This window comes from Dysidea avara, chromosome 10 (assembly GCF_963678975.1).
Source record: "Dysidea avara chromosome 10, odDysAvar1.4, whole genome shotgun sequence".
NCBI lineage: Eukaryota > Metazoa > Porifera > Demospongiae > Dictyoceratida > Dysideidae > Dysidea > Dysidea avara.
The window spans coordinates 26190935-26215596 of NC_089281.1; the positions used below are offsets into that span (position 1 = coordinate 26190935).

At 37.8% G+C, this 24662-nt stretch overlaps 1 protein-coding gene across 1 annotated transcript in view; it reads left to right on the forward strand.

The window, feature by feature from the left end:
• The first annotated feature begins 387 nt into the window (after window positions 1-387).
• The window catches only part of LOC136236871 (protein mono-ADP-ribosyltransferase PARP14-like), a 35114-nt gene continuing 10839 nt past the window's right edge, over window positions 388-24662 (forward strand). The window contains exons 1-2 of the mRNA XM_066027103.1: window positions 388-1287; window positions 7279-7512. Of these exons, the coding sequence (XP_065883175.1) occupies window positions 571-1287; window positions 7279-7512 (951 nt within the window). The 5' untranslated portion in view covers window positions 388-570. The remainder of the gene's footprint in view (window positions 1288-7278; window positions 7513-24662) is intronic.

Below are 24662 nucleotides of genomic sequence, written 5' to 3' on the forward strand. Positions count from 1 at the left end.
AAGAGAGCCACATTGTGGACATTGTTACTTCACCATCAGAAATTCACATCATTGGTCATCATCAACATGTCAGTGCAGTAAAGCAGGAACTTATCCAGCACATACAAAAGGAATATTTGGAAAACATAAGATGGAGGTCAGCAGAGGTCAGTGGAGATTTGTATCAGAACACCTCACCCCACAATGGAGTGCAGTTACACATAAACTTAAGACTGATCCTCAGTATCAAGATGTGATGGTCCAGTTTCCCAAAGTCACTGATGATGATCCTGTCATCATCTTAGAAGGTGAAGAGTCATTGATCACTTCATTGTTTCAACAGATTACCACATTGGTTGATTCTATTTGTACCAATGATCCTCCCATGATCATTGACCGACCTTTTTAGCATCAACTGAAGCAAAGTTTGCAATCAAAGGAATTGAGTCTACTATACCTGCTTGCATTGAATGTACCATAAAACCTCTGGAGTCAATAGAAGAATCCATTGCTGATGATGGTAAGAAGACCAGTGAAATTTGTAAAGGTACAACTAAAGAAGGTAAAAGAGTTACACTGGTCATAGGAGATATGGAAAATTTCAAGGTAGATGTCATAGTGAATGCTGCCAATACTAGTTTGTCCCATGGCTCTGGTGTAGCATTGGCCATATCAAAAAAGGGTGGTCCAAAAATCCAGAAAGATTCAGACAAATACATTAAGACACATGGTAAATTACTGGAGGGTGAAGCAGTACTTAGAGAAGAGGTTGGCAATCTTCCCTGTAAGAAGATAGTCCATGCTGTAGGGCCAGTTTGGAGAAATGGTGCATATTACGAAGACCGATTGCTCAAAAAGGCTTGCTGTAAAAGTTTACAGTTAGGGCACAAGTTTGAAAGTTATGCATTTCCTGCCATCAGCTCTGGTTTGTACAAATTCCCACTTGATGTACGTGCCAATACCATGATCCAGGCTTTTTGTCAATGGAGTGAAGAATTTCCTCATTCGTTACTTCATGACATTTATGTTGTGATACATGATCATGCTGCTGCTGCATTTACAAATGCTATGAAGAGACACCTCAATGTGTTTCCTCAGTACAATGCTCCAACTACTCCTAGTAATGCAGCTGATGTGACAACTGCTGTCACTACGCCAGGTGGTAGAAAGCACAAGAAGAAGAAGCTTTATGGTAGTCCAGCTGTAGCAAGAGATACAAGTCCAGTGATCTCTGCACCAAGTATTGTTAGTAGTAGTGGTCAATCAGTACCAATTGAATTACACAAAGGAGAGCTTCTCAAGCAAACGGTAATAATTATTTGTGTATGTACTAATTGTTTGTCCATGTACACATTTTCAAGTTGAGTGCAACATTTTCAATTTAAGAGCAATATTTCAGAGTCCAAAATGTGTGTACTATGTAAAGTACTCAAGTACTCTTCTTTCATTCCTAGCATTTGTAATCATGACAGGATTAAAGTTTTGGTGGATATAGTAGGACATGTCAACAGGGCTACCCGTGCTATTTCTGTTATGCCTGTTTTGGTATGGTATTTTGATATAATGTAACAAAATGATAATTAAAGGATCTGTTTCAGCAATATAACTTTTGAAACATTTACAAGAGTAGTAGCTAAAGGCAATGTAGGTAACTAAACAAATAAAGTTCTCCTCTAATCTACCATCTCCTCTTTTTGTACGTTGAAGCCTTCTATCTGCTTCTGGCTTCAAGTCTTTATCTATGATAGACTCCTTCACAATCACTTCTACATTGAAAAATTCTGACCTCTAGTATTTACTGTATTTAAGCACCAAAAACTGAACATAAACATATAGTCAAACCAGGGGCAGATACAGGGGGGTCAAGGGGGCTCTTGACCCCCCTCCAAAAATCTTAGTATACCAAGATCAAGATACTCTAATAGAGCAGTCACAGTATTAGAGCAGTGTGTAGTGAGATTTTAAAAGATTTTTGTGTACTTCATCAGTGATAAATGCATAGTTGGTGAGGTGGGCAGCTATTGTCAGCTGGTTGTGACCTTTTTTTTTGTCTCACCTTACCAACCAGAGACAATGCAGTATCTCAGTTTATTTTGACCTTCCCTTTCCATAAGTCTGGATCTGCCCCTGAGTCAAACCACTGATCTGCATTACCAACATTGGTAGACAACATGAGGCAAATTATACTTGCATGCTGTCAATGCAAGGGCTTAACTTAACATCTCTACACTAACAAAGTTTAAGTAGCAATGTGTAACCTATTCACATTGCTGTTTTATCCGTGATAGTTAGATCAATTTGCTGCTCTTCTATGGTTCTAATATTACATTATTCCACTTTATCCTTTTCTTCATTACATATGTATTTCAGGCAATTGAGTACCGTATTTCCTTGTATAATAGCCCAGACTTTCATTTCTTTCCCAGCATTTTTGTCCTACCCTGTAAATGAATAGGGCATTTATTTGACACTGGGAATTTTTTAGATAGGTCTGAGTGATGCTCTGTGTTTAATCAAATTCGAGCCATGGTAGAACACCATTGTTGTAATGGTAAGACCCTTAAGTGCAGTAAAGACCTAAAATGATTGAAAAATGGTTGTATGATATATATGTGCATGCATGTGGATTTGCACGGACTACTCATGTGATTACTTGTAATTTTCATCCTTCAGATGGCTCTAAATATAAATAAAGCTACAAAACTGTCTGACTGTCCGACCTTACTTGCCAGTTCCTGTATGTATCAACATGTTTCATGGTCAGAACAATAGATACATCATCTGGCTACATTAAGATTAATGTTACAAGTTCACACATGCTTCTGCTTGTTCTCTGCAGTGTGTAGAAGGCCAAGGTGTAGGTAGATACCAATGCTAATCAATGATAAATTTGAAGAAGCAGCTGCAAGAGCCAAAAGAATTAATGCCAGTAACAGTAGATTCCAATAATAGCCTGGCGATACCAGGAATTTATTTTCCAAATGTGCTGAAAACCCCCCTTCTCAGGCGTTTATTCGAATCCGACTTTTTATGAGGAAATACAGTACACACGAAATGTTCATTTAATGTATTCAAAAGTTGGTCTGCAAGATTAATTTTATTATTGATTACTTTCATCCTTCTGCATGCTGCAGGCTGTATTCAGACAAAATTTTGTTCTGAACTTTTGATGCTTTAAAATAGATAAGGTCCACCAAAAATAGGGCTTCATCAAACCACATAAACCCTCTGTCTAAGGGCTGATCGGTTTGCACTAATGTTGTGTCAGTATGGTTATCATACAGTACAATGGTACCGTATACAGTGGAACCTGTCTATAACGGTCACCTTGGGACCAGATATATCTGGCCTTTATATACAGGTGGCTGTTATAGAGAAACCTGCATAAGGTGGTCAGCAGCATTTTAGTGGCTATGACCGTTATAAATGAGTAATTATTAGTAAGAGGCTCACGCCAACCGCAATACAGTCTGAATATTTAGTACAGAAAGGGTAAGGTGAGTCTATGAATGTTGATTATAGCTATTGAATACGCTTAAGCAATCAAGCCTGATTGATTATATAGTATTCATTGAAAGGCAGGAAGTGTGATAATTGCTCATTAATTGAAACGGTGCCGGTGTACCAGGAAATTGGCTTAACAAGCCACCATAAAAGGTAGCGACCGCTATATGAAGGAGAAAGTTATGTATACAGTGATTCATAGGCAAATTGTTGGTTGGCCGTTATACACGTTAGACAGGTGACCGCTTAATGCAGACCACAATGCATACATTTGTATGGGAAAATATTTGGGACCTCGTGACCATGGCCGTTATGCAGAGGTGACCGCTTAATCCAGGTGACCGTAACACAGGTTCCACTGTATTAGGGATTATGGAGTTTTGGACTTCCTTGCCATTCAAAATCACCCAAAAACAACCTCAGTTGTCCTTCAAAACAGCTTGGCGGTATTGGTTAAGCATAATCGAACTCAAATATGCCTTCGGAACAACCAAAACCCTTCCAACAAGTTTCTGTAGAATTTTAAAATTTTATATTTAATTAAGTTTCTACCTACAAACTAATTGATGCCTTCAGCCAAGTGTAATTCAGCAATACATAAGGCTACAGGCTTGATTTTTCACTGTTCAATGTTGCTTCATTCCAAACTGTGCCTTTTCGCCAGCTGCAATATGTCCAATACATGCATCAGGGATATACCTTTGTCCTTTCTGTCCCAGTTCTTTTCACTGACAACACAAGGTATCAATTTGTGGTAGCATGATATGGCTTTCCTGTGGTAGCTATTATGCTTATCGCCCGTATTCTCCATAGTGATTGCAGAGACATTTCTCGTACTATTCTTCATTTGTATCACTGTGTAATGGGCAGAACATAGCCGAAGACAAAGAAAAATGGCCACTGTACTTCTCAGTAAATGGTTGTTGGGTCACATATTTAGAGATTTTATGGCACACCTGGTGCCATTCTTTTTTTGATGGGGTATGCATGGGTTCATTAGTCATAACTATGTTACAAACAAAGTAAACAAACGAGTTCAAGGAAAAATGGGGAATCAAAGAATAAAAGATAGTGAAACAAGCTTAAGGGAACAGTAAAAAGTAGTGAAACAGGAGAAGTTGCCTAACCTGCTGATATACTGATGAATATGTAATCCCTAATTCAGTCATGGTTAATAGACTGAAGTAGAGATACAACAGTATATCGATACATTGTGTATCATATTGTTTTAAGAGACAATATCACTGTATTGATAAGAAGTCAAACCATATCAATATACTGCGTGTCGTGATATATCGAAGTATCATGGTTTGATAGCATGGCCAACAATCAAATTTTGTGGTTAAACTGAATGGTATGTAATGCTTCTCGAAGAAAAAATAGGTCACTTATTTCCCTAAAAAACAACATACACCATTGTTTAGACTCCACTTCGTATATTGCTGTATAGTGATACAGCAGAGGCAATATATTGATACGTCTGCACACTGTATTGTTGCAACTCTAGACTGAAGTATAGGCATTAAATGTCGAATATATATATATGCAGGTATAGACAACCTCTCTTGTTTCATTACTTTTTTGCTATTCCTTGTTTCACTACTTTGATCCAACTTAATTTTTCCTTGTGCTTGTAATATATAACCATGCAGTTGTACCTGAGTTTGAGAGGTTGTGGACTGGTGGATTCATGTCAAATAACAAATATTTGCACTATAGACTAGGTTATATAGCTTTTACCACACCGAATATAGAATATTCAGGTAGACCTGCCAACTTAACATTGTCTGTTCATTTATAGGATTTACAATTAACAACTTAGTTACTTTGTTGAGCAGGTATCATCAGGGCCGGAGGAAGCAATTCTAAAGTGGTCAGGCCAAGGGGTAGGCATATAGAATGCTGAGCATTTGTTGTGTGAATGCTAGGGAGTCTGGGGGTATGTTCCCCCAGGAAAAATTTCAAAATTGCATGCTTTGAGATTAAATCTGAAACTATTTTCAGCTGTAAATTCCCTAGCAAATTATTGACTAACACTTGTGTTAAACTCACTGCACTGATGTAGCTACATCATGTGCTCATACAATTGTAACATGAAAATACAGTATTGTCCCTTTTGTTATAGCTATTTGCATGCAGTATGAGTGTAACATTTGAAACTGATAGTTGTACAACTAACTAATTTTAATGTGATGAAGTCACAACTCAGTGAATAGCTAGTTAGGCACTAAGCTATATGGTTAATCTTGCCCTATATCATACTATGCTGCAGTGCTCAAATAGTCATCCAATTATATGTATGCTTCCATTCATATTTGCTAGTTGACTAATAAGTCTGTAGTATCTGAGTGCTTTATTAACATGACTGTTCTATTAGAGTGTTTCGATCTTTTCCATGACTGATTGTCACGGGGAAGGATTAATGATGCAAGTGGCATTATCACAATGCTTGCATGATGCTGTAGGCATCTACATTCCCAAAAACACGCCAGCATAATCGACCAGTGCCTATCAACAACTCGGATATATATATATTTTAAAATTAATGCTGAAAAAGTGGTCAGGCTATGGCCTGACTGGCCGGACCACTTCCTCTGGCCCTGATCATTTCCTTGGATTCTGAGCAGAAACAGTTGCTAGTTACATCACTGAGTTCAAGTGGAAATATATTATGTTCATGCATTCATTACTGTCAAACTTCTTGACACAGTCCAGTGGTGAATATCCCAATGGCGGATCCAGGATGGGGCATTTGGGGCAAATGCCCCCCCCTCTCCACCTTGTGTAGGAGCCAGCCATGCTTCTGATTAAAACAGCTAGTAAATTTTATGTCAGGCCAACCGAGATCAGTTTAAAACTTATGAAAATATGCACATTTTACTAGCATTTATTACAAATTCACCTGAGACCAAAGCGAACCGAAGTCAAACTAACTGTAAAATAGTCACCCAGCACCTTCGTTCGTACTAAGCGCCTCTAAAAATAATTATCGTGTTGTTATTTAAGACATTCAGAGCCTTTTAAACAGTTTTAAGACTTCACAACCATCTGAAAAGGCCAAAATGGCAAATATCAACAGTGAGACACCACTAAGAGGTGATTATTTGCTGCTTTAAAAAAGCAGCACTGAACTATGGAGAATATGGTTCTCCCCATGCATGCAACCACCTACAACTTACCCTATTTGTGCCCCTCCCCTAGCCAGCTCCTGTATCCAGTGTGTGATGGGTACTATTCTTCTTAACATGAACATCAAGAATGCAGTATATACATATTAGTATCCTGGGAAGTACTATGCAAGACATGAGCAAGCACCTGAGACAGCAAAATTAAGTTTTTGCTAATATCTACAGCTGCAAACTCGACAGGTCCACTTGCATACTTCACATTCAGTATAGCAATACATAGCTACAACCAGTTGCCCAATTATTTTCTAAAAAAAAACATGTGTATTATTATAGTCCAGTACACCAGTCCAGTCCAGTGATTGTTTAAAACTATTTGATAGGATTTGCATTTTAGTGCAGTGATTATATTATGTCCAATGTGTACCATATATGACAAAATTGAGTGTGACTACTCAAGTTTGGCAAATTTGGAAGAAATCTGTCAAACTTGATCAATTAGCTAGTTTGTATTGTTCAACGTTGGCTGTTCAACTGCTACACTTTTATGCGCCAACCTGCTTTGCATGTTGATTTGCCAAACTTAAGTCATGCCAAACTTTATTTGTCATTTGTGGTATATAGAATGCTGATTAATTAAATTGCTCTGTTGTGTATGTTTACCTTGCAGGCAGAGGTATATGTCAACACAACTTCAAATGATTTGACACTGACAAATGGTGCAGTGTCCAAATCCATACTCAACGCTGCTGGTCAAACAATACAGGATGAGTGTAGTCAGTTTGTGTCTCAGAATGGAAGATTACAGCCTGGAGATATTGCAGTGACTGGACCAGGAAAGATACCCTGTAAACACATCATACACACTGCTGGTTCAAATTATAATGGTGTCAGCTCAGAAAAGGTATTAACACATGTATGTGAGTAATTATAACACACACCCACACCCACGCATGCACATTAGATTTGTGTCTGATTTATAAATGTAACACCCAAGGGCTGCAGGTCTGCAAATCAGATACAACCAAATGGTGTGTCATGAACTGTTTTATGGTCATGGTGATCAACGATGCCCATTTGTATATAGCACTAGTATATATAAAAAATTATTAACTTAAAGTGAATCCAAGTAATAAAAAGTAGTGAAATAAGAGATGAACGATGGTATTACAGCATAGCTAGGTGGAAAAATCCCTACATTAGCATGTTATAGCAATCATTTTGTTCAATGACAAAGTAGGAATTTTCCCACCAAGCTATGCTGTAATACCATCATTCATTTCTTGTTTCACTACTTTTTATCTCTTGGATCCCTACTCAGGGCGGATATAGGATTTCAGAAAGGAGGGGGGGACTAACAGGGGCATTTATAATGGCTGGTTTGCTAAGGAAAGTGACAACTGGTTGATACAACTAGCTACAGTACTATAGTGTGTGAAGCACACTTAGCGGAGCATGCTCTATCTAGGGGGGTCTGGGGGCATTCCCCCACAGAAAATTTTTGCAAATTTAGCCTATTCAGTATTAAATTTGGTAATATTTTGACTGAAAAATGATGCCAGTTTGTTTAAGTGACTCACAATGCTTGTAAAGCATTATAAGTCATCTAAGTGTATAATGATGATGAAATGACACCATTATTCCTGAACAGTTGTAATACTAGCTGTCACATAAAGGACACAGCCATCATATAAAGGGTACAGCCAGTAACTAAAACTTTATATTCTTTACATCTTAAAGAACAGGAAAGGGAATGATACAGCGGCGGAGGAAGTAGTTGATATGAGGGGGGGCTCCGCTGAGCTGACCTTCTATAGTTTGGTAAGGTGAGACCAAAAAAAAAAAAAAAAAAAAAGGTCACAACCAACTGACAAGAGCTTTCCACCTCACCAGCTACCATTTCTAGCTGATAAACTACATAAAAATCCTTACATAGCTCGCTACACACTGACTACTTTATTAGAGTGACTGCTCTATTAGAGTATCTCGATCTTTATCAAGGTTTTCAGCCCCACTCCAAGAAAGATAATTTCATGTGATATCATTCTGAGGGGGGGCTAAGCCCCCCCTCAGCAGACCGAGGGGAGGCTTTAGCCCCCTAGCCCCCCCCTTTCCGCCGCCTATGGAATGATATGAATATCAGCTACACATGATCAATACTTGCCATTAATTTTGCATTTGAAATACCTTAATTTAGCGGTACATTAAATTTAGCAATTTTGGAATATTGGTTTTTTGCTAATTAATTACATCAATTCACATATTACTAAATTTTGTGCTAAATTCATCAATATACAGGATTGCTAATTTAATTTAGTGTGTTGCTTGGCTTAAGGTATAGCTAGTGTACTGTAATGTCCAAACAGTACCAATGAAGAGAGGGCTTGAGAGGACAAGTATAGACTCACCAGTGTGTAGAGTACACAAACATAGAATTTTACAACTAGGGAGGGGTATGGGGTGATGCTTCTTCTGGAATATAACTATCACAAGATTGAATCTGGAAGGTATTTTAAACCAAATACTCTATTGTACTGAAAGATTGTGGGCACAAGATGTTCTGTTGCTCAGGGCCGGAGCCCAGAGATTTTGAGTGGTCCGGCCATCCATGGAAATCATAGTCATGCATACTACTTTTTATTGACCTGAAGTGATTTTTAGATTATCTGCATTCATGTGATACTCAACTGCATGTGCTAAGCACACACAGCATGCCAAGCTAGGGGGGTCTGAGGGCATGCTCCCCCAGGAAATTTTTGAAAATAGATGCTCTGAAATGGCATTTGGAAAAAGCCTCTGTCTCCTTTTTTTAACATCAAGGATACATCCTGGTAATTTTGTACTACAGTATATAATTCAATTTCATATCTATAATTTTTACTTTCAAAATTTCAGTGAAAGCATGGTTCTTTGAGATACAGAAGCCATTGGGATTGTAATTGCTAATGCATGCATGACATACATGATCAATTAGCCCAATGCAATGCCATGCAGATAACTCACTGAAACTTTTGAGTGATCTGAGGACAATTAACATAGATGTAATTATAGATAATAGAGTACTTAAAAGGGATAGGAAACGCAAGCTATTTCCGGTTTTATTTTCATTACGCGTGACGTAGGTCCATTGTGTAATTGTCCATAGTTACCTAGTTGTAGAATGATGAATAGTAGCATAGGAACGAGCGAGAAATGAATAAACTATGCAAGTGACGCTTCAGGCAACTCCTTCCGGCCTACAATTGTTTAGTTGAATCAGTGAATGGAATACTGCCTCAACCATTAGGCCACGTGGGCGAGCTATCGCAAGCCATAGCTGTGACTTCTAGGAGGAAGCAGTTAGTACATGAATGCTCCACAGAATTCTTAACATGGACTAAAAGTCATTCTCACGAAACTTGCCTTTTTTTCGAAGATGCTGGTCGATATGCTGAAGCGCTGTTTTTCTGCCAAACAGTCTAAAATAGGTAAGCCAAGATGGAGGGAGAGTGTATGGAGAAAGTTCCATGAGGTTAGAAGCTCTGTTGATTTGGAGACAGTGTGGAAAACACTTCCCCAACCATTATATTACAGCATATCAAGGGATCCAATTTTCAAGCAAATGGTTTTAAGCAATTTAATTGAGAAAATCATTAGGCATGAACATCCTATCACAGCCACGGAGTCTGCCAGTTGTGAGGATAAAGCTATAGGTACTGTCTTGTCTGAAGATAAGGAGAAGGTGATCAGATACGTAGCTGGCTACATCCCTGTATCATTGAGAAAAAAGCTAGAGAGGTCATCCCATCCACACAAGGAGGAATTTATTTTATGCTTATGGAGTATGTGTGAAGATGAAGATGAGACCAACGTTGACAATTTTTTAACGTACACAAAATCCTGGATAGAAAGAGTTGATCGAGGTGGTCTTTTTCCAGTCAGTAATGGAGCGTATCTTCTTTTTAAACAGCTGGAGATTGAAACACAGAAAGTTTACAATCTAGCAAATTTAAAGACAGAATCCATCCCATTACGCAAAGAAGCTATTAAGAAACTCTTAGAATCAGAGTATGTATACTTTTATTGGTATCTGCTGTCAGAAGAACTTGAAGATATTCAAGAGGATTCAAGGTTGGAACTACTACAAATGATAGTTGACTTGTGGATAACAATTAGATGCTATTCATTTGCTAACTCAGTAATGGAACTGCATAAACAACTGTATTCACTTAACACATCTAAAGCTAAGTCCCTACGTAAAAGCATCACTTAAGATTATAATATAATAAATTTACAGTGTATTATCATTATTATGGTATACAGTCTGCATGATAAAATTCATAATACAGCTGCTGCTGTATGTACAATTACACAACAGATCAACTATGTAGACTTTTTGATTTTCTTGTATCGTGGTCTCTTTGGAAGTGGAAGCTCCAATTCACTTGCAACATGCAATTCACCAGGTCGCTTCTTTGAGTTAGTTCCCCTACAATTGCCATGAACTGGAGCCAGAGCTATAGAGCTGGCAACCTGTATAGCTGATGTATTGCACTCAAACTGTTGGACATTTGGGTTGTCATTTGTTGCCCCTCGCTGTCGCTGTTTCCCAAAGAACTGTTCAAGTAAATCTTGACAACACAACCTGTTGGACAACAAGCTATCCACTCCTGGAAGTTGCAAAAGATACTGTGCCATTTCACAAAATGACTTCACTGTAATAGAAAAAGCATAATAGACATGAATTATGTACTATATAGTTACCTGCTATTCTAATTCCCTCTGATGTTTCTCTACTTAGAGTCATCATCACTTTTTCACCTTCACAGAACCCTGTTCTTGACTTTGCACTATCCTCCCATTTGTTTAAGCACCCAATAAAATCATTTTCAAGCCACTGCAAAAGATTCAAGGTAATTAATCCATTGTCATTGCCAAGCATTTACTAACTTTGAATCTATCATCCTCAAACTTGGGCATTTTTTTGTATGGTCTTCTGTAGAACTTCAGGTTCGTGATACATTCAGTGTAATTTGTAACATTTAATGCATCAAAAAACTTGTCCATCATTTCACAAAATTTTGCAGTTCCTTCAAACTCCTCACCCCCCACTTCCAGCAAAGCATCTGACACAGATTTACTCAGTACCTATAACAAAACGGCAAATCACCTAGGTGTTCACGTTAGCTCAAGGTGTTCATGTTTCAGTTTCGATAAACACACACCAATAGACTTTTTGTCTGTGTTATGGTCATTGTAGTACAAATATTTCAGATGGCTCCAGCTAATATCTTTTCCTTCATTCTACAAAATAAAACACAATAAAATCTTTTGCTATACCAAAAGAAACAGGGGTGTACGGAGAGGGGTTTCCAGGGGTTTCAGGAAACCCCTTTGGATTTTACACACTACTTGAAACATTAAGAAATTGAAACTTCAGGTTTCCAGAATCTGGGATCTGTCATGGAACAGAACACATTTTTACAGTTAAATAATAGTTTCTCACATGATAGTAATACTTATGGCATTGTTCTGAATTATGATTTTGGTGAAAAGATCGAGATACTCTAATAAAGCAGTCAGGTATTATCAGTCACTTAGCTGTAGTGGAAACCCCTTTTCAGAATTCCTGTGTACACCCCTGAATAGTTATGCATAGCTGGAGCCATAACATAATGCCTGCACTCAAAATACCCTAATAGAACAGTCATTTCAAATTTCAGATAAATGAGGTTACACATAGGATAACTAAGGAATATATAGTAGCATACCCATAACTTTCTCTTTGGATTAGACCAGCAGTTTCTTGCAGTCTTCATAAGATGAGGGACATCTATCATAAAATAAAGGTCACGATTTGTATCATTACTGTACGGGTTTACAGTCTTATATACTAGTGAAGATTTGTAGTTGCCATGCATATGGATAAAGTGACGATTGCTAGATGCTCCATCACAGATGGTTGCAAGCACTTTGAACCCACAACTCTCCAGACGCTGAACAGCCTCCCACACAAGAGGATATAGAAGATCACCGGTGAGATTCTTGCATGGAAATTGAGTATAGGGAAAGTGTAGGTCTATAAAAATCCCTCTAACCATAAAAGTTAACATTGAGTTAGCAAGTGGTGGTATCTGACTAGCACAATCATCACTGAGGGAACTCTCCAAGTTTAAAAGATGATCAATAATGTTTCCTAATCTTATAAATCCTTTCAGTTCTCCTGTAGTTTTATCAAAAACTAAATCTTCTTTAATATGCATCTCATCAAATATTAATACTACATGTTTTTGCCATTCTCAATTTCATTTATTCTACCCTCTTTCATAAGCATCTCATCTACTTCATCTGAAAATCCTGATGATGGTTTGATTACATGAGTATAGTCTCGTAGGGTTCTTTGCGATGGCAACTTTAGCAACCCAGACTTACACATTGCTTCGTATGTTGATGGTGATCTTAGCTTAATGGAAAGGCACCACCTTATTACCAATGGGTGCCATCTCATCTGTTTAAATTACTGCAAAGTAATGCATCTATTTGCTGCTTCCAGAATAGTTGACTAAATGAATTATTTGGCAGAGCTTTGTTAATATCTGCAGCATTTTCATTTATGATGGTGAGAAGGTCATTATGCACCTCTTCATCAACTTCAATATATTGATCTGATATCTGCTGTGCTTTAGCTAGTTGCTCCTCTGCCACCTGTAGTCTAGCTTGACATTCCTTTAATTTTGTAAGAGTATAGGTCTTGCTGTTGGTACTACTACTGCTCAAGTTTTCTGCTAGTGCTGTCTGCTTATATCGGTGATACATTGCTCTTAAGATTGGCCGATAATTCCTACATGTTTTGCACTGTCCATCTTCTGTATCAACAAATATGTCACATTCTACGTGATGAATAGTGTTAGAGATAGTTCTATCTTGGAATGCAATTTCATGGCTATCAATTGTTGCAGCTGTTTCATCTGATAAGCTTAAAAATTTGCCTTTTCTATGTTCTACTATTTCCTCAAATTTGTCATCACAGTTTCCAATACATACATGTGCTACTGATAGTTTCTTTATTACTTTTAAGACAACATCAACATTGCAGATATGAGATGGCAGAGAAGACAAAATGTTACAGCTTTTAACCTCTTTTTCATAATAGTGACATTTCCATGTCGAGTCATCAAATATTGTTATTGTAGTTTGCACGGCTGCACTGCTGTTAGAGTTATAGATGGTATGGCATAGCACAATGTTAGGTGTGCCTCTGATCTGTATCCAACCACCTGGTAGAGTTATTCTGCTAAGGTCACTATTAATGGTGTTTAGACAAGGTTGTGGAATCTGCTCTGGTTGGCTGCTATCATGGCTTATCTGTAACTACATGCATAGTGATTGTTTGCATGCATTATACACATGCATTAACTCACCTTAGCTTGTCTCTTGTACGCTATTTGTTGCCGATGTTTTTTTACTACATAGTTTTAGTTGTCTTCTTCCCATTACATTAGTTATACTGACAGCAGCAGCAGCATGAACACTGGCTAGCATACACTGGCCACCACTGTAGCTATAACAACTAGCAAGTTAAGTGGAACGTGTTCCTGCATAATTATATGTATGCATTCATCACAACTCATTTGATACATATAGGGCCATAGCCAGACTGTTACCAATGCATGTACAATATATACATGACATGACTTTAATAACAGGTCTCTTCCATGAATTAATTCTATTTGAGCTATCAGAGAGTGATTTAGTGTCAGCAGCTTAGCCATATATAGCTGTGAGAGAAGTGTCTGTTTTATTAGAGTATTTCTATGTACCACTCACAGCACTTCCCAATGCAGCATTAGTCTATTGATGCAAAGGCCTATAATTATAGGCTCAGAGGATCCAGATTCTGGCTATGTCCCTGCTTCTGCAACACCGTATAATATATATTGCCACAGTGAAATGATGTTATTTAGAGTCTCACCAATATCGGGTGAATTTAGACAACTCACTCTTTTAGTAAAGTTCTCCTATGTTCGGTTCCACTTTGTGGGTGGTTTTATAATAAAGGAAACAGACAGATTAGCTTGAACTGTACCTAAGCAGATACTAAGTGGTTTAAACTTTCATTAACAATTAACTAGTTTAAGGCAAGCTACTCAATATTTGAAAAAAACAACTAAAGTTATGGTTCCCTCGGGTTAACAATACGTTTCCTATTTGGCACAATGGTTAGGGTTAATCTACTTTAGAGTAAAAATAAACTGGTTTGTACTGTCAATTTTCCACAATTTTCACCTTTCGACGGATTTTTGGTAGCTATACTTGTTTCTGCGCATGCCAAATAAACTTATTACTAACAGTGCAACTAACCAGCTATCCATTAAGCACCTGTCTCCTCCGACGAAACTTGTAATTATTAACTGAGCTTTCGATAAACGGTTAACAACACCCCTTTTCACCCGTAACGAAGACGTTCGTGACGTATCCTACGTTCACCCAATGAAATGTACGTGTTTTGTAACGTCACATTATTGCGTTTCCTATCCCTTTTAAGTACTCTATTATCTATGATGTAATGGCTTAGACTAAGTAGAACAGTGGCTATATTTTATACCGAATGCTCTATTGGAGTATTGCGATGACTATTCTATTATGATGACTGCTCTATTAGAGTATCTCGATCTTTTACAAATTCAAGTAGCTGAAAAGTTGTCCAGCCAATGTCAGTCGACTGGCCGGACTATGGGCTCTGGCAGTAAGTCAGTTTTCAGCAAACATTCATGCATCTTCATAATTTGTGACACGAATTTCCGTTTATTTGAAATCCATCCGGACTTCGAAATATGCACTCTCCGAAATTAAAATCTTTCGAAATTCAGATTTTGCTTCTTGTGCGAAAATTTCTGTTTCGAAAATAACCTGCTATACGGTATATAGAAATCTTATTAAAGTGCATGGTTGTGCCTAGCTAGCTAAATATACTGCTACACTGCTGTTTCTGCAGCTAATTTACACTACAATCTACGCTATTGCTCGATCAGCATGCAATTTTACCTTTCTTCTTCCACAGCTCTCACGGATTAACTCTTCATCCAACTTTAATCGGCTAGCAACATGTCACACATCAGCACTGCAGCGTCGGAGATCCACTAAATCATAGCAGGCATTAAAAGGAATGTGTAATAGCACATGCCTCATCACCTCGACAATCTTAGTATCATAGGTCCAATTTCCAATCACTACTAGCATAGATAATAGAGTAATAGGGATAGGAAACGCAATAATGTGACGTCACAAAACACGTACATTTCATTGGGCGAACGTAGGTTACGTCACGAACATCTTCGTTACGGGTGAAAAGGGGCGTTGCTAACCGTTTATCGAAAGCTCAGTTAATAATTACAAGTTTCGTCGGAGGAGACAGGTGCTTAATGGATAGCTGGTTAGTTGCACTGTTAGTAATAAGTTTGTTTGGCGTGCGCAGAAACAAGTATAGCTACCAAAAATCCGTCGAAAGGTGAAAATTGTGGAAAATTGACAGTATAAACCAGTTTATTTTTACTCTAAAGTAGATTAACCCTAACCATTGTGCCAAATAGGAAACGTACTGTTAACCCGAGGGAACCATAACTTTGATTTTTTTCAAATATTGAGTAGCTTGCCTTAAACTAGTTAATTGTTTATGAAAGTTTTAACCACTTAGCGTCTGCTTAGGTACAGTTCAAGCTAATCTGTCTGTTTCCTTTATTAGAAAACCACCCACAAAGTGGAACCGAACATAGGAGAACTTTACTAAAAGAGTGAGTCGTCTAAATTCACCCGATATTGGTGAGACCCTAAATGACATCATTTCAATGTGGCAATATATATTATACGGTGTTGCATAAGCAGGGACATAGCCAGAATCCGAATCCTCTGAGCCTATATAGGCCTTTGCATCAATAGACTAATGCTAATGCTGCATTTGGAAGCGCTGTGAGTGGTACACAGAAATACCCTAATAAAAACAGACACTTCTCTCACAGCTATAGCTATATGGCTAATCTGCTGACACTATAAATCACTCTCTGATAGCTCAAATAGAATTAATTCATGGAAGAGACCTGTCATTAAAGTCATGTCATGTATATATTGTACATGCATTGGTAACAGTCTGGCTATGGCCCTATGTATCAAATGAGTTGTGATAAATGCATACATATAATTATGCAGGAATGCATTCCACTTGCTAGTTGTTATAGCTGCAGTGGTGGCCAGTGTATACTAGCCAGTGTTCATGCTGATGCTGCTGTCAGTATAACTAATGTAGTGGGAAGAAGACAACTAAAACTATGTAGTAAAAAATATCGGCAACAAATAGCGTACAAGAGACAAGCTAAGGTGAGTTAATTAATACATGTGTATAATGCATGCAAACAATCACTATGTACGTAGTTACAGATAAGCCATGATAGCAGCCAACCAGAACAGATCCCACAACCTTGTCTAAACACCATTAATAGTGACCTTAGCAGTATAACTCTACCAAGTGGTTGGATACAGATCAGAGGCACACCTAACATTGTGCTATGCCATACCATCTATAACTCTAACAGCAATGCAGCCGTGCAAACTACAATAACAATATTTGATGACTTGACATGGAAATGTCACTATTATGAAAAAGAGGTTAAAAGCTGTAGCATTTTGTCCTCTCTGCCATCTCATATCTGCAATGTTGATGTTGTCTTAAAAGTAATAAAGAAACTATCAGTAGCACATGTATGTATTGGAAACTGTGATGACAAATTTGAGGAAATAGTAGAACATAGAAAAGGAAAATTTTTAAGCTTATCAGGTGAAACAGCTGCAACAATTGATAGCCATGAAATTGCATTCCAAGATAGAACTATCTCTAACACTATTCGTCATGTAGAATGTGACATATTTGTTGATACAGAAGATGGACAGTGCAAAACATGTAGGAATTATCGGCCAATCTTAAGAGCAATGTACCACCGATATAAGCAGACAGCACTAGCAGAAAACGTGAGCAGTAGTAGTACCAACAGCAAGACCTATACTCTTACAAAATTAAAGGAATGTCAAGCTAGATTGCAGGTGGCAGAGGAGCAACTAGCTAAAGCACAGCAAATATCAGATCAATACATTGAAGTTGATGAAGAGGTGCATGATGACCTTCTCACCATCATAAATGAAAATGCTGCAGATATCAACAAAGCTCTGCCAAATAATTCATTCAGTCAACTATTCTGGAAGCAGCAAATAGATGCATTACTTTGCAGTAATTTAAAACAGATGAGATGGCACCCATTGGTGATAAGGTGGTGCCTTTCTATTAAGCTAAGATCACCATCAACATACGAAGCAATGTGTAAGTCTGGGTTGCTAAAGTTGCCATCGCAAAGAACCCTATGAGACTATACTCATGTAATCAAACCATCATCAGGATTTTCAGATGAAGTAGATGAGATGCTTATGAAAGAGGGTAGAATAAATGAAATTGAAGAATGGCAAAAACATGTAGTATTAATATTTGATGAGATGCATATTAAAGAAGATTTGGTTTTTGATAAAACTACAGGAGAACTGAAAGGATTTATAAGATTAGGAAACATTAATGATCATCTTTTAAACTTGGAGAGTGCCCTCAGCGATGATTGTGCTAGTCAGATGCCACCACTTGCTAACTCAATGTTAACTTTTATGGTTAGAGGGATTTTTATAGACCTACACTTTCCCTATGCTCAATTTCCATGCAAGAATCTCACCGGCGATCTTCTATATCCTCTTGTGTGGGAGGCTGTTCAGCGTCTGGAGAGTTGTGGATTCAAAGTGCTTGCAACCATCTGTGATGGAGCATCTAGCAATCGTCACTTTATCCATATGCATGGCAACTACAAATCTTCACTAGTATATAAGACTGTAAACCCCTACAGTAATGATACAAATCGTGACCTTTATTTTATGATAGATGTCCCTCATCTTATGAAGACTGCAAGAAACTGCTGGTCTAATCCAAAGAGAAAGTTATGGGTATGCTACTATATATATATATTCCTTAGTTATCCTATGTGTAACCTCATTTATCTGAAATTGGAAATAACTGTTCTATTATAGAGTGCAGGCATTATGTTATGGCTCCAGCTATGCAACTATTCAGGGGTGTACACAGGAATTCTGAAAAGGGGTTTCCACCACTGCTAAGTGACTGTTATATTAGAGTAGTTTATAATACCTGACTGCTTTATTAGAGTATCTCGATCTTTTCACCAAAATCATAATTCAGAACAAAGCTATAAGTGTTACTATCATGTGAGAAACTATTATTTAACTGTAAAAACGTGTTCTGTTCCAGACAGATCCCAGATTCTGGAAACCTGAAGTTTCAATTTCTTAATATTTCAAGTACTGTGTAAAATCCAAAGGGGTTTCCTGAAACCCCTGGAAACCCCCTCCGTACACCCCTGTTTCTATTGGTATAGCAAAAGATACTATTGTGTTCTATTTTGTAGAATGAAGGAAAAGATATTAGCTGGAGCCATCTGAAATATTTGTACTACAATGACCATAACACAGACAAAAAGTCTATTGGTGTGTGTTTATCGAAACTGAAACGTGAACACCTTGAGCTAACATCATTTTCTAAAATGAGAGTGGACTTAGCTGCACAGGTTGTAGTGATGTTACATGTGACTGTGAGGTGATTTGCCATTTTGTTATAGGTACTGAGTAAATCTGTGTCAGATGCTTTGCTGGAAGTGGGGGGCGAGGAGTTTGAAGGGACTGCAAAATTTTGTGAAATTATGGACAAGTTTTTTGATGCATTAAATGTTACAAATTACACTGAATCTATCACAAACCTGAAGTTCTACAGAAGACCATACAAAAAAATGCCCAAGTTTGAGGATGATAGATTCAAAGTTAGTAAATGGTTGGCAATGACAATGGATTAATTACCTTGAATCTTTTGCAGTGGCTTGAAAATGATTTTATTGGGTACTTAAACAAATGGGAGGATAGTGCAAAGTCAAGAACAGGGTTCTCTGAAGGTGAAAAAGTGATGATGACTCTAAGTAGAGAAACATCAGAGGGAATTAGAATAGCAGGTAACTATATAGTACGTAATTCATGCCTATTATGCCTTTTCTATACAATGTTTACAGTGAAGTCATTTTGTGAAATGGCACAGTATCTTTTGCAACTTCCAGGAGTGGATAGCTTGTTGTCCAACAGATTGTGTTGTCAAGATTTACTTGAACAGTTCTTTGGGAAACAGCGACAGCGAGGGGCAACAAATGACAACCCAAACGTCCAACAGTTTGAGTGCAATACATCAGCTATACGGGTTGCCAGCTCTATAGCTCTGGCTCCAGTTCGTGGCAATTGTAGGGGAACCAACTCAAAGAAGCGACCTGGTGAATTGTATGTTGCAAGTGAATTGGAGCTTCCACTTCCAAAGAGACCACGATATAAGAAAATCAAAAAGTCTACATAGTTGATCTGTTCTGTAATTATACATACAGCAGCAGCTGTATTATGAATTTTATCATGCAGAATGTATACCATAATAATGATAATACACTGTACATTTATTATATTATAATCTTAAGTGATGCTTTTACGTAGGGACTTAGCTTTAGATGTGTTAAGTGAATACAGTTGTTTATGTAGTTCCATTACTGATTTAGCAAATGAATAGCATCTAATTGTTATCCACAAGTCAACTATCATTTGTAGTAGTTCCAACCTTGAATCCTCTTGAATATCTTCAAGTTCTTCTGACAACAGATACCAATAAAAGTATACATCCTCTGATTCTAAGAGTTTCTTAATAGCTTCTTTGCGTAATGGGATGGATTCTGTCTTTAAATTTGCTAGATTGTAAACTTTCTGTATTTCAATCTCCAGCTGTTTAAAAAGAAGATACGCTCCATTACTGACTGGAAAAAGACCACCTCGATTAACTCTTTCTATCCAGGATTTTGTGTATGTTAAAAAATTGTCTGCGTTGGTCTCATCTTCATCTTCACACATACTCCATAAGCATAAAATAAATTCCTCCTTGTGTGGATGGGATGACCTCTCTAGCTTTTTTCTCAATGATACAGGGATGTAGCCAGCTATGTATCTGATCACCTTCTCCTCATCTTCAGACAAGACAGTACCTATAGCTTTATCCTCACAACTGGCAGACTCCGTGGCTATGATAGGATATTCATGCCTAATGATCTTCTCAATTAAATTGCTTAAAACCATTTGCTTGAAAATTGGATCCCTTGATATGCTGTAATATAATGGTTGGGGAAGCGTTTTCCACACTGTCTCCAAATCAACAGAGCTTCTAACCTCATGGAACTTTCTCCAAACACTCTCCCTCCATCCTGGCTTACCTATTTTAGACTGTTTGGCCGAAAAACAGCGCTTCAGCATATCGACCAGCATCTTCGAAAAAAGGCAAGCTTCGTGAGAATGACTTTTAGTCCATGTTAAGAATTCTGTGGAGCATTCATGTACTAACTGCTTCCTCCTAGAAATCACAGCTATGGCTTTCGATAGCTCGCCCACGCGGCCTAATGGTTGAGGCAGTATTCCATTCACTGATTCAACAAGCATTAAATAAACAATTGTAGGCCGGAAGGAGTTGTCTGAAGCGTCACTCGCATAGTTTATTCGTTTCTCGCTCGTTCCTATGCTACTATTCATCATTCTACAACTAGGTAACTATGGACAATTACGCAATGGACCTACGTCACGCGTAACGAAAATAAAACCGGAAATAGCTTGCGTTTCCTATCCCTATTACTCTATTATCTATGCTACTAGCATCACTATCAGCTCACTACTCACAACCTTTTCGCAGCGGGCATTAAAAGGAATACTTCATTTATTAAACCTCTTGCACATCTTCTATCAAGAACATCTCACTCAACACCTGTCATAGAGTAGTGTGTTATCACCTTGACTTGATATAATCATGGTGCGTAAGGGAAATGAGGGTAATTCCGGACACTCTTTGATAAAATCGCTCTAACATTGCACTCACAACGAGTTAAGACAAACTCTAGGAATCGTTGTATAGCCTATCTTATGGTGCATCTGCAGTACAAATGTCGTTTCGATACAATCAACTGCTGAGGAGTTATGAACCGAAATTTAACAGCGTGTAAAAATGCAACATGCGGCTAATTCCGGACACTTCGAATAACAAGCAAGTAGAGCCTTCCACAGGTTACCAATCCACTTTTACAAGTACGGAGTCTAAAGTACCACTCACCTGAACCTTATAAATCAAGTAGAAAGTTCATACCATTTGGGAGAAAGCAGCAGTGCGTATTTTTAAAAGTTTCTGTAATTCGCAAATATTTTCTTCATATTTCAACCGAACAGCTGCTGAAAAATCGACTGCCACTCCGCCTGTGCTGCATGGATTCTTATGACTTTTGGTATGCAATTAGCCATGGGTATGATCTTTCTATAAATCTTTGAAAATTGAAAATATGAGCTTGGGCTGACTAACATTTTCAAAGTTTTTGAACAAAATTACCAGTGATTTTGATGTAAATTCATGTCAAACTTCACAGTGGAATAACGGATTCGCTTCAAATTTGGTTTGTAGATAGGCCATAGGACATTGCATTAGCATACCAAATTATAGGCCAAGGGATTCTACCACTGATTGTTGAGAACGAACTGAGTGTCCGGAATTAGCAGCTGTCCGGAATTACCTGCACTTACCTTACAGCCTCATTTTACTGACACCTTCCTCCAACTCACTCAAATTTGAACTCGCGATCACATGATAATGGGTATTAAATGGAATTTTATTTTTTCTTTGTCCGCTGATGTTAGTAATAGCGAAATAACAAGGAATTGTACCTGCAACGATGATTATCATATAAAAACCTACATGGTAGCGTTGTAAAAATCGTCGCGTGTTGAATCACGTGACTTAGAACATTTACTGACGGTGGGGCCTGGAAAGCTGACGGTGGGGCACAGGCCCCAGTGTAGCTACACCACTGGGTTCTGGTTGGCTTGGCTGTCTTCCTTTATCCGGTTCATCTGGCTTGCATACTCCTACAGTATTGTGTAACTATCTCCTACAAGTTGTGTATGCATAATTATAGTGTGTCACCCATCTCTGTGCCACTGCTGCACCACTGATGAACCTAATTTAGCTCTAGTTGATGTTGATACTTTACTGTATATTGGCTAATAAATTTTTTATCTGTTGATGTTGCCTATAATGTATTGCTGCATACAATACTGCAAGAATGTATAGTTCTCTCCTGTATGTTTTGTATACATAATTACATATACTGTGTACACATCACTGTGCCATTACCACACCAATGATGTACTGGCACTTAGCTACTGGTGGCCTTTAGTTACGATGCAACTATTGTGTTGTATCTGTCACTACTGTGACATATTGAGTTGATTTGGGGATTGTGCCTTCACCACCTAATAGCCTCACCAGGGGGCTGTCACATTGGTGCATGCACTTGGTTGTATGTGACGCGGTCCTAGATAATAAGAATAATATGAACAAAATGGCAAATTTCAGTTTTGTCTGAAATACATGTACTGTTTCCTTTTCACTTAATACTTACTAGTGGACCTATACTCATTGCAAAGAACCACCAGAAGGTTGTTTTGGGTTGAAGGATACTTTTCAAGATGGTTTTTAGGTGTGCGTTCTATTAGGATTTTTGCAAAAAACATGGGCGATCCCTATTATGAACCCACTATCGTGGTTCATGATAATATTATTGATTGTGGTTTCTATTTTTATTACTTGTTGAAATCCTTAATATTATGTCTGGATGATTGTATTCAAAAGCGATGTAGTAATGACATTGATCATCCCTCCTGGATAATGTATGCAATCATAGTATATAGTGCTGTGGCCAAGTGAGTGTTGTGGTATTGTCAGTTCCACCTCAAGGCGTTCCTGTTGATCCCTGTAGAAAGAAATCCAGAAAGTAGGCAGTAAATGGATCACAAATAACATAGCCATGAAGCATGCAGACTGTATTAGGGATAGATCCCTAAAAATTTGGCAATAGCAACAAGTTGGTACATAATTGTTCAACCAGACACGAATGCAATTAATTTATTTCTGCTGAATTTTTAGGGAATCTAAAGTACCACAATTATCTTTAATTTGTTTTCTTTTACATTATTTACTGTGCTGCTATTATGAAGGGAGGGGATAGAACAGTGGTCATTGGTGTAGGTGCTGGTATTATGACTATCTACATTTGTTTATCAATCATTCAGGTTTTATCGATCATACAGATTCTATCAATTATGTATGTGAGGAATCATTGGGATAGTTTACTGATGGTGTATAGTCATGCATGGTTAGATAAGTTGAAATTCTAGCTGTTCCTATATACTACTTTACTGATTATTTACAAAGATGCAATAGTTGCGGTGCTTTATCTGCTTATGTTCAATGCTTTTTAGGGCCAGTGACCATCTTTCTTTCAACAACAGGCCCTTTCATCAGAAATTAAATCGGGTTTGAGGAACAATTGAAACTTGAGTTTGAGAGTATCCATGCAGAAACAGCCAAGTTGTATGAAAAGGGTGTGGCCTTCAAAAGCCTGGGTGGAAAAAGTTGCAAAATCAAAGGTGGCGGCTATAAAATAGCTGCAATTATGTTAACAATAATACATGTTAATAATGCACATAGCCATTATTAAATTTTATCATAATTACCCTGTAACATCATTGCAGCCATTTTGGAACATCAGTCAATTGAAGAAATTTGACCAGCAGGAACCTAGGTTTAGAACTGATAATTCGGTATTTTCCCAGACAGTAAATATCTTCTAAGTTATTTCATTGTCAATATCTATAAGAGACTTAAGTAAAGCTTCAATGTCATTTCTCTGACAAGATTTCTTTACGGTGTTTGGTGGGGATTCTGGGAGTCCGTATACATCTACATTTAATTTTCTGTCTGATGTAAGAGCCAAAGAATTTAGCTTGTGTGAAGTTGGTGTAGTCTGGGAGTCAAGACTGGTTCACTTGTTAATTTGTTATCAAGATGCTGTAATCTCCTATACCTAA